The following is a 17,338-nucleotide window of genomic DNA, read 5'->3' on the forward strand; positions in this document are numbered from 1 at the left end:
GGAGAGGCAGGGACTAATTAGGAACAGTCAGCATGGTTTTGTGAGAGGAAAATCATGTCTCACGAATTTGATTGAGTTTTTTGAAGTGGGAACCAAGAAGATAGATGAGGGCTGTGCAGTAGACGTGGTCTACATGGACTTCAGCAAAGCATTTGACAAGGTACCGCATGGTAGGTTGTTACATAAGGTTAAATCTCATGGGATCCAAGGTGAGGTAGCCAATTGGATACAAAATTGGCTTGACGACAGAAGACAGAGGGTGGTTGTAGAGGGTTGTTTTTCAAACTGGATGCCTGTGTCCAGCGGTGTGCCTCAGGGATCGGTGCTGGGTCCGCTGTTATTTGTTATTTATATTAATGATTTGGATGAGAATTTAGGAGGCATGGTTAGTAAGTTTGCAGATGACACCAAGATTGGTGGCATTGTGGACAGTGAAGAAGGTTATCTGGGATTGCAACGGGATCTTGATCAATTGGGCCAGTGGGCCAATGAATGGCAGATGGAGTTTAATTTAGATAAATGTGAGGTGATGCATTTTGGTAGATCGAATCGGGCCAGGACCTACTCCGTTAATGGTAGGGCGTTGGGGAGAGTTATAGAACAAAGAGATCTAGGAGTACAGATTCATAGCTCCTTGAAAGTGGAGTCACAGGTGGATAGGGTGGTGAAGAAGGCATTCGGCATGCTTGGTTTCATTGGTCAGAACATTGAATGCAGGAGTTGGGATGTCTTGTTGAAGTTGTACAGGGCATTGGTGAGGCCACACTTGGAGTACTGTGTACAGTTCTGGTCACCCTATTATAGAAAGGATATTATTAAACTAGAAAGAGTGCAGAAAAGATTTACTAGGATGCTACCGGGACTTGATGGTTTGACTTACAGGGAGAGGTTAGACAGACTGGGACTTTTTTCCCTGGAGAGTAGGAGGTTAAGGGGTGATCTTATAGAAGTCTATAAAATAATGAGGGGCATAGATAAGGTCGATAGTCAAAATCTTTTCCCAAAGGTAGGGGAGTCTATAACGAGGGGGCATAGATTTAAGGTGAGAGGGGAGAGATACAAAAGGGTCCAGAGGGGCAATTTTTTCACTCAAAGGGTGGTGAGTGTCTGGAACGAGCTGCCAGAGGCAGTAGTATAGGCGGGTACAATTTTGTCTTTTAAAAAGCATTTGGACAGTTCCATGGGTAAGATGGGTATAGAGGGATATGGGCCAAGTGCAGGCAATTGGGACTAGCTTAGTGGTATAAACTGGGCGACATGGACATGTTGGGCCGAAGGGCCTGTTTCCATGTTGTAACTTCTATGATTCTCAACCAGCCTTGCCACCGTCAACGATTTGTGCACATATACCCACATATCTCTCTGTTCCTGTACCCCTTTTAGAGTTGTGCCCTCTAGTTTATATTGCCTCTCTTCGTTCTTCCTGCCGAAATGTATCACTCTGCATTTTTCTGCATTAAATTTCATCTGCCACGTGTCCGCCCATGCCGTCCAAGTGACTGTTAATTCTGTCCCGGGTTATCGTTTCTAAAAGTTTCCCCACCACTGAGGTGAAACTGACTGGCCTGTAGTTGCTGGATTGATCCTTACTCCCTTTTTTGAACAAGGGTGTAACATTTGCAATTCTCCAGTCCTCTGGCACCACCCCCATATCTACGGATGTTTGGAAGATTATGGCCAGTACCTCTACAATTTCCAAACTTACTTCCCTCAGCAACCTAGGATGCATCCCATCCGGACTGGGTGACTTATATACTTTAAGTACAGCTAGCCTTTCAAGTACCTCTTCTTTATCAATTTTTAGCCCATCCAGTATCTCAACTATATCTTCCTTTACTGAGACTGGCAGCATCTTCTTCCTTGGTAAAGACAAATGCAAATTACTCATTTAGTACCTCGGTCATCCCCTCTGCCTCCATAAGCAGATCTCCTTTATGGTCCCTAATCGGCCCCACCCCTCCTCTTACTACCCATTTACTGTTTACGTGCCTGTAGAAGACTTTTGGATTCCCTTTTATGTTTGCCGCCAGTCTATTCTCATACTCTCTCTTTGCCCTCTTATTTACTTTCTCACTTCCCCTATGAACTTTCTATATTTTGCCTGGTTCTCTTGTGTTATCAACCTGACATCTGTCATACGCCCCTTTTTTCCGTTTCATCTTACTCACTATCTCTCTTTTGTCGTCCAGGGAGCTCTGCCTTTAGTTGCCCTACCTTTCTGCCTCGTGGGAATGTGCCTAGACTGTACCCGAACCATCTCCTCTATAAAGGCTGCCCAATGTTCAATTACAGTTTTGCCTGCCAATCTTTGTATATAGGTTGATTATATAGGTTGATTATATAGGTTGTGCGGAAATAGTTGACTCATTGGTATAATTGTATGGGTGAGGTATATCAGTTTGTAATTTAAGTAAACAGTAAGCATATATTTTTTTTCCATAGCTGAATGGAAAAAGAGTAAACCTGCCTGTGTCAGTCAAGGACCATTTGGTAGTACGGATGAGTGGTGCCTATGTTTTACTGGAGACTAACTTTGGCCTGTTGGTGAGATTTGATGGCATCCATCATGTTGATGTGTCTGTACCATCTGCATATACTGGACTGCTCTGCGGCATGTGTGGTAGGTCCTATAGATATGCACAATGCAAATTTTTAACACTGCAGGTTAAATGTTTTGGCAGTAGTTCTTAACCAATGTTCAACTCTTTATATATGATGACACCTATAGATCATAGGCATATTTATTGTTTCATATTTATCAAGATAACAAATGTCAGTGCTAGGTAATGGAACACTTTGGGCTCAATTTTAAAATCAAATTGCGGGTACGTTGGGGGCTGCGAAAATGCCAAAAATCCCCAGCGGGTTCGAAAGCCGGCTCCAACCCGCCAACTTCCGAGTTCCTCACAGACGCACCTGGGTGTAGCCCGCTTCATGAATCCGGAAGTCCCGCCGGCAATTAAAGCCGATGGGATGATAGTTAAAGAACCAAATGTACCTCATTGAGGTACTTAAGATACTTTATTTCTGACATAGTAGATAGTTGAAACGATTTTAAACTTACCTGGGCGGCTTTCCCACGGCTTTCAATTCACGCCTGGTGAAACCAGGCACGAAGGGCTGGATCAGGCAAAAATAAACTCCTCCGACGTCCGATGTCTCCATCTCCAATGTCCCTCTCTCCCCCCAATGTCTCCCTCTCCAATATCCCTCTTAGCCCCCAATGTCTCCCTCTCCGATATCCCTCTCCCCCCTCCACTGATGTCCCTCTTCCCCCCTGATGTCCCTCTCCGATCTCCCCCTCTCCTCCACCGATGGCCCTCTCCGATCTCCCCCTCTGCCCCCTGAACTTCCCCTCCCACCCCCGATTTTCTCCTCTCCCCCCCCCCCGCCGATCTTCAGCATCCTCCACTTTCTGTTCCAGCGCTGGATGATGTCTCACTCTCTCTCTTTCTTTCCTCCGCCCCTCGGCGTTGCAACTCCTGTCGGCAGTCAGCCTGTCAATCATCAGGCTGGCTGCCGGGCGCAAAACCCGGAAAGAACTTTAATCACCATCAATTACATCACGATTGCGTCGGAAAAGGTAAATTTTTTTTTATTCGGGTTTGCCACGTTCACCTTCACCCTCCCCCACCCCCGCTGCCAACCCGCCACCATTTCAAAATTGAGCCCCTTGTCTCTTTTGTCAGCATCAAACACAATGAGGACAGATATAGTGCAGGTTGGATGCAAAATGGAACTCCCTTTTCTCTGTTCCAACAATGTGCTGTAACCCCAATCTCAAAAGAGAATCCCTCTCCTCACTGTAAATGGACCCGTTTACCACACTACCCATTTTTATAGCATTCCAGAGAGAGATTGCCAACTTGTGTCTAAATGAGCGTAGTTTTGTGCTAGGTATCTGTCCACGCCAGGAACTTAACTGAGATTGCCCCAAACTCAATTCATAGGACCCTTAAAGCCATGAGGGAGAGAAAACTTCTACCTCCTCAACTTCTGCAGCTGCTTTCAAAATTAGTGGGAATTATTTGTTATAGTTGTTGTATGCAGCGACGACTTAAAGAAATGTAGAAGACTATTGCCATCATTTGTGCAAGGAGATGAATGAGAAACCATTTATGGAATCAATGGATTTTATAGCACAGAAGGAAATAACTCGGCCCGTCACACCTTTGCCAGCTCCCTGACAGAGTTAGCCACAGTCCCATTCTACTGCCCTTTCCCCATTTTACACCTTCAGTGTAAAAATAAATTCTCCTAACCTCTTTTTTCTGCCAGCAGTGGGACCACTCTCGATCTGAGTCGGAAGGTTGTGGATTCAAGTCCCGCTCTTGGGACATGAACACATAACATAGACTGACACTTCATTATAGTACTGAGGGAGTCTTTTCGATGAGGTGTTATACCGAGGCCCTATCTGCCCTCTCAGAAATGTAAAAGATCCCATAGCACTATTTGATGGAGAGCAGGGAAGTTCTTCATGTGCTGGCCAATATTTATCCTTCAACCAACAACATTAAAACAGATTATCTGATCATTTATCTCATTATCGTTTGCAGGGACCTTGTTTTGTGCAGCTTGGCTGCCGCATTTCCCTACATCAAACAGTGATTACGCTTCAAAAGTACTTTATTGGCTGTGTAGAGCTTTGGGACGTCCCAAGGACATGGAAGACGCTGTATAAAAGCAGTTGTAATATCCACTTCCACTACCGTAGAAGGGGGTGGCAGAGCCTGTGCATGGTCTACTGGTTGCACCATATTACACTTACTAGCCTCCCTTACAGCTGGCATGTTTCTAACGCAACTATTTGATGGACAGTCATTACTTCATAATCAGTAGAATATAAAATGGCAGCTTTATGTACCAGCATACATATTTAAAGACTGCCTCTACACCAGCTGTTGTTATCTTTCAGCCAGTGCAAAGAAAACCAATGTGATAGATAATGATGTTGACGTTGTTTTCAGATGTCGATTATGACAAGATTGGGCAAGTAACGGCAGCATTATACTGCGCTTTTGAAACCAGCACAACAAAAATCTTGGCCAGTACCAAAATCGCAGAACGGCAGCATCAAAGAAACTAGCAAGTAACAAGGGACCTGTAGAAACTCTGATCCTCTGCCTTTTTGTATGTTTTAGGTAATTACAATGGTGACCCTGATGATGATATTATTATGCCAAATGGCAGCCTTGCAGCAGATTCTAACAAACTGGGAGAGAGTTGGCAAGTACCTGACGGAGAGATTGAGTAAGTATGTGCAACTTAATTATCACTCCCTCTGGAACTTTTTTCCATTCTTGGAATGTGGGTGTCGCTGGCAAGACCGGCATTTATTGCCCATCCCTGGTTGCCCTTGAGAAAGTGGCAGTGGGTCTTCTTCTTGAACCACTGTAGTCCACAAAGACCACAATTGGCATCAGGCCCTTTGGACAAGGGAACGAAAAGATATCCAGTGTTCCTGCTCCTGATCACCATCCTGCCAGAAATGTCTGTGTGCAGATTTCGGGTAAAACAGGATCAAACTCAGTTAAGAAGATTCCTTTAAGAGATCAGTATGCTGACTATCATATTCTATGCTCATACAGCAGCAACTTGCATCTTCATAGCTCCTTTAACATAGAGAAACATCCTAAGGCGATTCACAGAAGTATGATGAAAACCAATGAAAGCCAAAGGTGGAGAGATTAGGAGGGATGTCCAAAAGCTAGGTCAGAGAGATGGGTTTTATGGAGGAGAGTGAGGTGGAGGCGTTTAGGGAGGCAATTCCAGAATGAGACCTAGGTGACAGAAGACATGGCTGCTAATAGTGAGACAGAGGAATGGGGACAAAGCACAAGCAGCCAGAGTCCGAGGAATAGAGAAACCGAGTGGGGGTTGGGGGAGGAGGTTACAGAGGTAGGGTGGGGAAAGACCATGGAGGAGTTTAATGAAAAGGACAAGAATTTAAAATTTAAGGCATAAAGGACTGTTAGCCAATGCAGGTCAGCAAGGATGTGAGTGGTGGGCAAGTGGGACTATAAGATATGAGCAGTAGAGTTTTGGACGAGCTGGAGTTTATGAAGGGAGAAGGATGGGACAGAGAGTATTACTGTAATAGAATTGGGAGGTGACTAGGATTGTATGAGGATTTCAGCAGAAGATGGGCTGAGGTAGAGGTGGAGATAGGCGAAATTACAGAGGTGAAAGTAGGTGGAGTGGACATGGGATTGGAAACTCAGCTCGGGCTTGAACGGGTCACCTGGCTCATGTCTCATATATTATTTCATATTTTTCACTCCACTTGTTTGACTCTTATTTGAAAATGCAGGTGAGAGTGACTTTAAATGCGATCCAAAAATAAAGGAGAATGCAGAGAAAGATAATGCTTGTGGAATGATTACAGATCTAACAGGTACAAATCTGCTGTTTTTTTCAAAATAACAATATATCAGTTTAAAGCAAACAAAGTAAAATTAAAGCAGACTGATAGCTAAGTGATTCCCACAACAGTTCCAAACTTATTATCATGGCATGCAACTCAAATCTGTTGGTATGCAATTTCCCCTAAGAGAGTTCTCCACTTCACAACTATTTATTGCCTCACAGTGCAACCATTCCACCTATCATAAAATCCCATTCATTCTGAGTCTGGCAACATTTGCAGTTTGGACTGTCTAGCCTATCAGTGGAAGGAGATAAGAGACATCATGGGGAAAAAATAGTAGGAAGTAACGAAGAGTGAATTACAGACTGGGATCTAAATGAGGGGTTCAGATGGTTTATATGCAGAATAATGAATATGTGGGAATGAGTTGCAGGTGGAAGCTAATTGAGGGATTTGGATAATTTTGTATACAGGTTCTTGGATATCTGGGAACAAGTTACTGGCAGAAATCTAAAAGAATGAAATTATTTGGGAACTGGATAAGTACTTGAAACGAAAAAATGTGCAGGGCTACGGGGATAGGGCAGGGCAGTGGGACTGGCTGGATTGCTCATGCATAGAGCCGAATGGCCTCCTTCCGTGCTGTAACCTTCTATGATTCTATTTATACATAGAATAATGGCTTATCAGGAGTGAGTTATAGGTTGCAATCTAATCCAGGAGTTCAGATGATTTGTCTATAGAATAATATTACAGGTTGGAATCCCATTTGAAGAAAGAAAGAATTTGCATTTATATAGCTCTTTATCACATCCAAAACGTTTCACAATCAATGAATTACTTTTGAAATATAATAGTAAGTAAACACGCCAACTAATTATAACACAGCAAATGGGATGAGATGAATGACAGCCAGGACATTGGCTTTTCTTCAAATAGTGCCATGGGTTCTTTTATACCCTGAACAGGCAGTGAGACTGAACTTTGAGCAGCTGAACCAGTGGTCCTTAAAGGGACCGCTGCAAGCCGTTCCAAAAATGTGAGAAAAACGTTGTGTCACTGGTTTCTGTGGGGCCAAGACTTCTGGCCCCACAAAATCTTCCCTCCTGCTACCAGTCTCTCCGTGTCCCTTGAGATTGCCTGCTTCCACCATTTCAGGACCAACTTCTGACTCAGCTCTGCGGAGAAGCAGCCAGATTTACCACCCACCCCCTCCCATTTGACGAGCTACCTGTCGGCACTCGTTCAATGCAGGCAGCTCACCAAAATTATTCTAATGAAGCCCGACCATGAAAATTGGTTGGGTCTCGCATCAATTCCATCGGGCGGGCAGCAGGCTCGCAATGCTCACCTCCCTGCCAATGGACTCTGACATACAAAAAATTTACTCCAAAGTATCCCCTTAGTATGAGCAATGCCACGACAGAAATTCAAGTATAAAATAATAATGCATACGTGGGACTGACAACATGCTTTAGTACAATCAAGAAGATTGAACATTCTACTCATAAAACAATTGTTTGCTCGGAATAGCAAGTAAGGCACAGGAATGTTGTGCAGCATGTTACAAGGACAGTCGCTGGCTTGTACCTTTAGTATAGAAAACTGATGTGTCTGGGAAAACTTTTGGAAGTAGTACTATTTAAATTGGAAATATTTATTTTTCTGTCAGCGTATAATTTACTTGTATCTTCTTTCCTGTATTTACTTAGGCTTATTCAAAGAGTGCCATGCTAAAGTTCCACCCAAGAATTACTTTGACAACTGTGTCTTTGACATGTGCATGAACGGAGGGCAGTCTACAATATTTTGCTTTGCCCTACAGACCTACGCTGACTTGTGCGCTCAAGTAGGAGTTTGTAGAGAGTGGAGAAACAACACATTCTGTCGTAAGTTGTGTTTTGCAATTCATTGCCCAGGTACGTCCTGTCCACAAGAAGTTGGACAAATCCAACCCAGACAATTACCGTCCTACCAGCCGACCCTCAATCATCGGCGAAGTGGTGGAAAGAGTCATCGACAGTGCTTTCATGCGGCACTTACTCAACAATGACCCGCTCAAGCATGCTAAGTTTGGGTTCGGTCAGGAGCACTCGGCTCCAGACCTCCTTACGGGCTTGGTCCAAACATGGATAAAAGAGCTGAATTCCAGAGGTGAGGTGACAGTGACTGCCCTTGACATCGAGGCAGCATTCAACCGAGCGTGGTACCTAAGAGCCCTAGTAAAACTGAAGTCAATGGAGATCAGGGGAGAAACTCCCTTGTGGCTGGAGTCATACCTAGCACAAAGTAAGATGTAGTTGTTGGAAGCTAATCGTCTCAACCACAGGACATCGCTGCAGGAGTTCCTCAGGGCAGCGTCCAAGGCCCAACTATCTTAAACGTTTTCATTAATAACCTTCTCTCCATCATAAGGTCAGAAGTGGGGCTGTTCACTGATGATTGCACAGTGTTCAGCTCCATTTCAGATAATGCAGCAGTCCGAGCCCACATGCAGCAAAACCTGGACAACATCCAGCTTGGGCTGATAAGTGGCAAGTAACATTCATGCCATACAAGTGCCAGTCAATGACCATCCCCAACAAGACAGAATCTAACCACTTCCCCTCGACATTCAATGGCATTACCATCGCCGAATCCCCCACCATCAACATCCTGGGGGTTTCCATTGACCAGAAGCTAAACTGGACCAGCCACATAAATGGTATGGCTACTAGAATGGGTCAATGGCTGGATATTCTGCAGCGAGTGACTCACCTCCTGACTCCCCAAAGCCTCTCCTCCACTATACAAGGCACATGTCAGGAGTGTGATGGAATACTCTCTATTTGCCTGGGTGGGTGCAGCTGCAACAACACTCAAGAAGCTTGACACCATCCAGGACAAAGCAGTCTGCTTGATCGGCAGCCCATCCCCCACCTTAAACATCCATTCCCTCCACCACCGGCGCACTGTGGCTGCAGTGTGTACTACCTAGAGGATGCACTGCAGCAACTCTCCAAGACTTCCTCGATAGCATCTCTCAAACCCGCAACCTCCACCATGTAGAAGGATAAGGGCAGTAGGTGCCTGGGAACACCATCATCTCCAGGTCACACGCCATTCCTCCTTCATCATTGGGTCAAAATCCTGGAACTCCCTAGCTAACAGCACTGTGGGAGCACTTTCACCACACGGACTGCAGTGCTTCAAGAAGAAGCCCCACCACCACCTTCTCAAGGGGCAACTAGGGATGGGCAATAAATGCTGGCCTTGCCAGCGACGCCCACATCCCGATTATGAATTTTTAAAAAATGGACAGGTGGGACAATCTCCCAGGAGCTGCAGTCGGAGCCCCGATCCATTTTAATAGAAGGGCCCTATTTGAATTCCGATGGCCAGACAGCTGAAAAGGCTGACCAGAGGCAGCTCGACGGCTTCCAGGCTGCGAAGATCGGGAGGGCCAGATGCCACCTGGCTGGCACCGTAAAGGGCCTCCGCTAGGTGTCGGGCAGCTGCTACTGGTTGGAATGTCCACAGCGGACGCTTCACCCATCAGGCCATTAAAATGGCTTCGGGGTCATGTCTGAGGAATAAGACCCCGATTAGCATAAATTAATGAGACTTCTGGCTGAGTCAGGCGGAGGCGCCTCAGCCTTCCGGTTTTAACTCCCGTTCCGCCTGATTTCTGCCTGGCGGAGGGAGTTAACATCCTCAATTTCAAACCCTTCAAAAAATGGTGCAATTGATTAATTTGAGTTAACATTATTACACTTTATACTTTTTCGATGATTATCTTATAAATGCAGTTCCCTACCACCATCACCGCCTCCCCCCACATCCCCACTCTCCCTAAGGTGCTGGCATCAGTAGCCTTCCAGAACTTTGCTCAAAATGGCCATTCTTCATGTGTGAGCCTATACATCCTATGTCAACAGGCTTTATCAAACATGGGCTCATCACAGCCAAGCTTGACCTGACTCCTATTGTACATATGTACACACACACATACCTTCTGCCAATGTCACTGGATAGCAATCTCTGACCAATTTCCACCTCACTGGTTTAAGAGCATTAAGCCCAATTGTACCACTGCTACTGACGGCCTGGCCGAGATCACCTAACTAAACATGATCTAGGATTGAATCTCGGATCTTTCTGTTCTGTATGGGTCAGTACATGGTACACTTATGCATTGAGTTATAAGCAATACAAAGTCAAATCATGAGACCACAAAAAATACTCTGCTGGTTTGGATTAGTTTGTAATAATTTTTATTTAGATATTAGTTCATTATGCCAACATCCATCATCATTCTTAGCAACCACACACCACTGGAGTGTGATCAGTATTGTTATCATTAATTGAGGAAAAATCACAGGTAACAGCTTCCATTTAAGATATTTTGACTTACTGACATTGGGAATGTAGGCAGTGTAACATATTCTACTGTCATGTAGCTAATATAAGATGAACCACGCCTGAGATATCCGTTTTTCTTCACCCCCCCACCGATTGGAACATTAAATTAACATAATTAATTTGAATAAGCTACACTTAGGGAAGCAGAAATGATTGCTGTATACCTTTATGTTTTCTTTAGCCTTGTCCTGTCCCGGTGGTAGTCACTATGAGAGGTGTGGTACTAGTTGTCCTGCTACCTGTACGGATCTGTCTGCACCTGACAGCTGTCCCCTACCAACTGTTGAAGGATGCTTCTGTGACCCTGGATATGTTCTGAGTGTGGACAAATGCGTCCCAAGCAGTCAGTGTGGCTGTGTAGATGAGAACAACAAATACTATCAGGTAAATGTGTAGGCCTTTGCCCAGAACAATCATGTGAGTTACTTGAATGAAAAGAACATGCTGGAAATACACAGCAAGTCAATCAGCATTTGAAAGAAAAAGGCAGGTTATGCCAGGATTCTGCTCATTTCCAGTACCCCTTTAAATTCTGTTGAAGGCTTTGAAAATCTCCAGAGGGATCGATTACCTTTTCAAAAAAAGTTTACGCACGGCTCCCTTCGGAGCTAAAGAACCTTTTACCTTTTCTTTTCTCAGTCACGGGATGGGCCTCGGGTCTCCCCAGCTTTGGATCACTCCACCTTCTGGTAGACAAATTGAAAGAAAGAACTTACATTTATATAGCGCCTTTCACGACCTCAGGATGTCCCAAAGCACTTTACAGCCAATGAAGTGCTTTTGAAATGTAGTCACTGGTGTAATGTAGGAAATAGAAAAATTGGGGTGGATGCTGCTGATGTGCCCCACCCTAGTCGTGTGAATGACCATGTCACCAGGAATTGGGACAGGTCTCCAGCTTGGGGTTAGGGTGGACAGAGCTTCTGCTCTGCCTTGCTTGCACTGGAGGAGGGGACCCCAGGAATTTCAGAGCCATTGTTCTTACAGAACAAACAGCAGTAATTATCGGGCAATGAGGTTTTTCAATCACGTCGTACGCTCAGAACAATCTGTTGTCTCAAAAGCAAAAGTCAAGACACTCGTGATGCTCAAAGCAATCAATTTCCTTAATATATAGAGAGATGTAGAAAACGGGAAAAAAAATCAGTGACTGGTTAGTCGAGTGAAATGAACTAAGAACAGATTACATAATTGCCAGGCAGCCCATCCTTATTAATTAATGAAGGAGAGTAAGAAGATGTATTATAATAGGCCAGATTTTCATGAGTAACAATTCAGCTATTTCTCACATTGAAACCATTTCCTTTTGATTGATTTTTCAGTTGAATGAAAGCTGGTTCACATACGAGAACTGCACTGAGCGTTGTACGTGCGTGGGCAAAAACAGCACTACCTGTACAGTCTGGAAGTGTGGAGTGCTGGAGAAATGTGAGAGACTGGATGGAGAGCTGGGGTGTCAAATGACTGGTTAGTAACTTTACCTCACAAAGAAGTGATGTGGAGATGCCGGTGATGGACTGGGGTTGACAATTGTAAACAATTTTACAACACCAAGTTATAGTCCAGCAATTTTATTTTAAATTCACAAGCTTTCGGAGGCTTCCTCCTTCCTCAGGTGAACGTTTGTTCCAACAACGTTCACCTGAGGAAGGAGGAAGCCTCCGAAAGCTTGTGAATTTAAAATAAAATTGCTGGACTATAACTTGATGTTGTAAAATTGTTTACAATTCACAAAGAAGTAACACAATGATCTGTCATTGGGCAGTGGTATCTTTAGCTCAGATCTTCTAGCACATAACATTTGTGGAAAAGTAAAGATGTAACAATCATTGAGACACCAAGACTGCTTTGAGTGAAGTCTTCTATATTTCTAGTTAAAATTTTATGTCCTCTCCCAATGGATTAGTGTATAAATATGCCATCCAGTGAGTTACATATCAGGTCCCAGGTTCAATCTTTGTTCTGAGATAACTGATCTCAGTTGAGGCACCAGTAGAGGTGTTATAATTTGCCTCAGCACCCGTGGCCTATGGAGAGCAAAAATTAGCCATGCTTCTGATGGCTATCCGGTGACTCCCGCCACAAAGTGCATTCCACAGCAGGCAAAAAGAAACTCTAGCCGTGTGGTGTTCTCAGTACTCTTTCCCAGTTTGCCTACATTATAACAGTGACTACACTTCAATACTATTTAATTAGCTGTGAAACACTTTGGAACACCCTGAGGATGTGAAAGATGCTATCTGAACACAAGTTTTTTTGTTCTTTATTCGCTTTGGAGACTCTTAAGCATATAAAGTGTGAATGTGTGGACATCAATCTGGGGCAGGAGATAAGGTGGGTTGTGATGACCCCCAATAGTTGAATTTCCTTCTGACGGTCACTGTCAAAGGTTATGTTTTGAAGAATGGCTACTTCGAGGTACTGGTGCCCATGGAAGTGCATGAGTCAGCAAATTCAGGAGAGCAGACAATAAAACTAGAGGGGATGAGAGCTTCAGCAGCCATTGGGACAAAAAATAAAGTTTCAGCCTTGAAATTCTGAGGTCTTTGAAGATAATGTGGTGATAGAATACCAATGCTCATTGCAATATCATGTATTTAGTTGCAAGAATATCTTTCATCATAATAAACCTTGCCAGGATTTCACTGAATTATTATTCTTTATCTAGGAAGTGCCTCCTGCCACGTTGCTGGTGATCCTCATTATTATACCTTTGATAAAATCATGTACACATTCTCGGGCACTTGTGCATACACCTTGGTGAAAATGTGTGACAACAGCAGTGTGATTCCTGTCAGCATCAGTGCATTGAATGAAGGGCATGGGCAGCCCCTAGCAACTCATCTGAGAGAGATCTACATAGATGTGTACGGTGTACACCTCACACTGCAGAAAAACAGGAGGATCTTGGTAAGGGGAAAATAAACTTACCAGTGCAAAGTAACCACTGCAAAAGATTTCATTTGTGCCATTCTTTTAATTTTTCATAGTATCATAGTATGTTGCAGAATGGAGGCCATTCAGCCCATCGTGCCTGTACTGGGACTTTGAAAGAGCTATGCAATTAGTTCCATACTCCTGCTCTCTCCCCATAGCTCTGTAAATCACAGAATCATAGAAAGGTTACAGCACGGAAGGAGGCCATTTGGCCCATCGAGTCTGCGCCAGCTCTATGCAAGAGCAATCCAGCTAGTCCCACTCCCTCGCCCTGCAATTTTTTTCCTTTCAAGTACTTATCCAGTTCCCTTTTGAAGGCCATGATTGAATCTGCCTCCACCACCCCCTCAGGCAGTGCATTCCAGATCCTAACCACTCGCTGTGTAAAAAAGCTTTTCCTCGTGTCACCTTTGGTTCTATGTCCTCTGGTTCTTGACCCTTCCGCCAATGGGAACAGTTTTTCTCTATCTACTATGTCTAGATCCTTCATGATGTTGAATACCTCTATCAAATCTCCTTGCAACTGTCTCTGTTCCAAGGAGAACAACCCCAGCTTCTCCAGTCTATCCACATAACTAAAGTCCCTCATCCCTGGAATCATTCTAGTAAATCACTTCTGCACCCTCTCTAATACCTCCACATCTTTCCTAAAGTGCGGTGTCCAGAACTGGACACAATACTTCAGTTGTGGCCAAACCAATGTTTTATAAAGGTTCACCATGACTTCCATACTATGCCTCTATTTATAAAGCCCAGGATCCCGGATGTTTTTTTAACCGCTTTCTCAACCTGCCCTGCCACCTTCAACGATTTGTGCACATATACCCCCAGATCTCTCTGTTCCTGTACCCCTTTTAGAGTTGAGCCCTCTAGTTTACATTCCTCTCCTCGTTCCTCCTACCGAAATGTATCACTTCGTATTTTTCTGTGTTGAATTTCATCTGCCACGTGTCTGCCCATGCCACCAGCCTGTCTATATCCTCTTGAAGACTATCACTATTTTCCTCACTGTTTACCACACTTCCAAGTTTTGTGTCATCTGCAAATTTTGAAATTGTGCCCTGTACACCCAAGTCCAAGTCATTAATATATATCAAGAAAAGCAGTGGTCCCAGCATTGACTCTTGGGGAACACCACTGCACACCTCCCTCCAGTCCGAAAAGAATCCATTCACCACTACTCACTGTTTCCCGTCCCTTAACCAATTCTGTATCCAAGTTGCTACTGCCCCCTTTATTCCATGGGCCGCAGTCTTGATGATAAGCCTACCTTGCGACACTTTATTAAACGCCCTTTGAAAGTCCATATATACCACATCAACTGCATTGCCCTCATCTACCCTCTCTGTTACCTCATCAAAAAACTCTATCAGGTTTAACAAATCCGTGCTGGCTTTCCCTAATCAATCCACACTCGTCCAAGTGACTGTTAATTCTGTCCCAGATTATAGTTTCTAAAAGTTTCCCCACCACTGAGGTTAAACTGACTGGCCTATAGTCACTCAGTTTATCCTTACACCCTTTTTTGAATAAGGGAATAACATTCGCAATTCTCCATCCTCTGGCACCACCCCCGTATCTACAGATGTTTGGAAGATTATGGCAAATACCTCTGCAATTTCCACCCTTACTTCCCTCAGCAACCTAGGATGCATCCCATCTGGACCGGGTGACTTATCTACTTTAAGTACAGCTAGCCTTTCAAGTACCTTTTCTTTATCAATTTTTAGCCCATCCAATATCTCAACTATATCTTCCTTTACTGAGACTCTGACAGCATCTTCTTCCTTGGTAAAGACAAATGCAAATTACTCATTTAGTACCTCAGCCATGCCCTCTGCCTCCATGAGTAGATTTCCTTTATGGTCCCTAATCGGCGCCACCCCTCCTCTTACTACCCGTTTACTGTTTACAGCCTGGAGAAGACTTTTGGATTCCCTTTTATGTTGGCCGCCGGTCTATTCTCATACTCTCCCTTTGCCCCTCTTATTTCCTTTTTCACTTCCCCCTCTGAACTTTCTATATTCTGCCTGGTTCTCTTGTGTTATCAACCTGACATCTGTCATACGCCCCTTTTTTCCGTTTCATCTTACTCACTATCTCTTTTGTCATACAGGGAGCTCTGCCTTTAGTTGCCCTACCTTTCTGCCTCGTGGGAATGTGCCTAGACTGTACCTGAACCATCTCCTCTTTAAATGCCGCCCACTGTTCAATTACAGTTTTGCCTGCCAGTCTTTAATTCCAATTTACCTGGGCCAGATTTGTTCTCATCCCATTGAAATTGGCCCTCCTCCAATTGAGTATTTTTACTTTAGAGTGGTCCGTGTCCTTTTCCATAGCTATTTAAACCTTATGATACCACGATCGCTGTTCCCTAAATGTCCCCCCCCCCCCCCACTGACACTTGCTCCACTTGGCCCGCCTCCTTCCACGTTGGGCCAGAAATGTACTGGTTAAGAAAGTTATCCTGAACACATATCAAAAATTCCTCCCCCTCTTTGCCCCTCATATTATTATTGTTATCCCAGTCTATGTTAGGATAGTTGAAGACCCCAGTTATCACTACTCTATAGCTTTTCCCTTCAAGTATTTATCCAACTCCCTTTTGAAAGTTACTATTTAATCTGCTTCCACCACCCTTTCAGGCAATGTATTCCAGATCATAACAACTCTCTGCGTAAAAAAATGTTTCCTCATGTCACCTCTAGTTCTTTTGCCAATCACCTTAGATTTGTTTCCTCTAGTTACCAACCTTTCTGCCACTGGAAACAGTTTTTCTTATTTATTCTATCAAGACCCTGCATGATTTTGAACGCCTCTATTAAACCTCCTCTTAACCTTCTCTGTTCTAAGGAGAACAACCCCAGCTTCTCCAGTCTCCACATAACTGAAGTCCCTCATCCCTGGTACCAGTCTAGTAAATTCTTCTGCACCCTCTCTAAGGCCTTGACTTCCTAAAGTATGGTTTAAACACAATACTCCAGATGAGGCCTAACCAGTGTTTTATAAAGGTTTAGCATAGCTTCCTTGCTATTGTACTCCATGCCTCCATTAATATAGCCCAGGATCCCATATGCTTTTTTAACAGCCTCCTCAACTTGTCCTGCCACCTTCAAAGATTTGTGTACATGCACCCCGAGGCCTCTCTGCTCCTGTACCCCCTTTAAAATTGTACAATTTAGTTTATATTGCCTCTCCTCATTCTTCCTATCAAAATGTATCACTTCACACTTCTCTGCATTAAATTTCATCTGCCACGTGAGAGCCCATTTCACCAGTCTGTCTATGTCCTCCTGAAGCCTGTTACTATCCGTCACATTGTTTACTACATTCCCGAGTTTTTTGTCATCTGCAAACTTTGAAATTATACCCTGTATACCCAAGTCCAGGTCATTAATATGTATCAAAAAGAGCAGTGGTCCTAATACCAACCCCTGTACACTTCCCTCCAATCTGAAAAATAACCGTTCACCACTACTCTCTGCTTTCTGTCCCTTAGCCAATTTTGTATCCACACTGCCATTGTCCCTTTAATCCCATGGGCTTCAATTTTGCTTAGAAGTCTATTATGTGTCACTTTATCAAATGCCTTTTTAAAGTCCGTATACACAACATCAACTGCACACCCCT

General features: G+C 44.0%; 1 protein-coding gene across 1 annotated transcript in view; it reads left to right on the forward strand.

Annotated features, from left to right (window-relative positions):
• The window catches only part of LOC137331731 (IgGFc-binding protein-like), a 130,541-nt gene that overhangs the window by 69,276 nt on the left and 43,927 nt on the right, over positions 1 to 17,338 (forward strand). Inside the window, exons 44-51 of the mRNA XM_067995718.1 lie at positions 2,443 to 2,620; positions 5,145 to 5,253; positions 5,592 to 5,653; positions 6,314 to 6,397; positions 8,083 to 8,259; positions 10,953 to 11,155; positions 12,094 to 12,242; positions 13,444 to 13,681. Coding sequence (XP_067851819.1) covers positions 2,443 to 2,620; positions 5,145 to 5,253; positions 5,592 to 5,653; positions 6,314 to 6,397; positions 8,083 to 8,259; positions 10,953 to 11,155; positions 12,094 to 12,242; positions 13,444 to 13,681 — 1,200 coding nt within the window. The remainder of the gene's footprint in view (positions 1 to 2,442; positions 2,621 to 5,144; positions 5,254 to 5,591; positions 5,654 to 6,313; positions 6,398 to 8,082; positions 8,260 to 10,952; positions 11,156 to 12,093; positions 12,243 to 13,443; positions 13,682 to 17,338) is intronic.

The sequence above is a fragment of the Heptranchias perlo genome, chromosome 13 (genome assembly GCF_035084215.1).
Source record: "Heptranchias perlo isolate sHepPer1 chromosome 13, sHepPer1.hap1, whole genome shotgun sequence".
NCBI classification, from domain to species: domain Eukaryota; kingdom Metazoa; phylum Chordata; class Chondrichthyes; order Hexanchiformes; family Hexanchidae; genus Heptranchias; species Heptranchias perlo.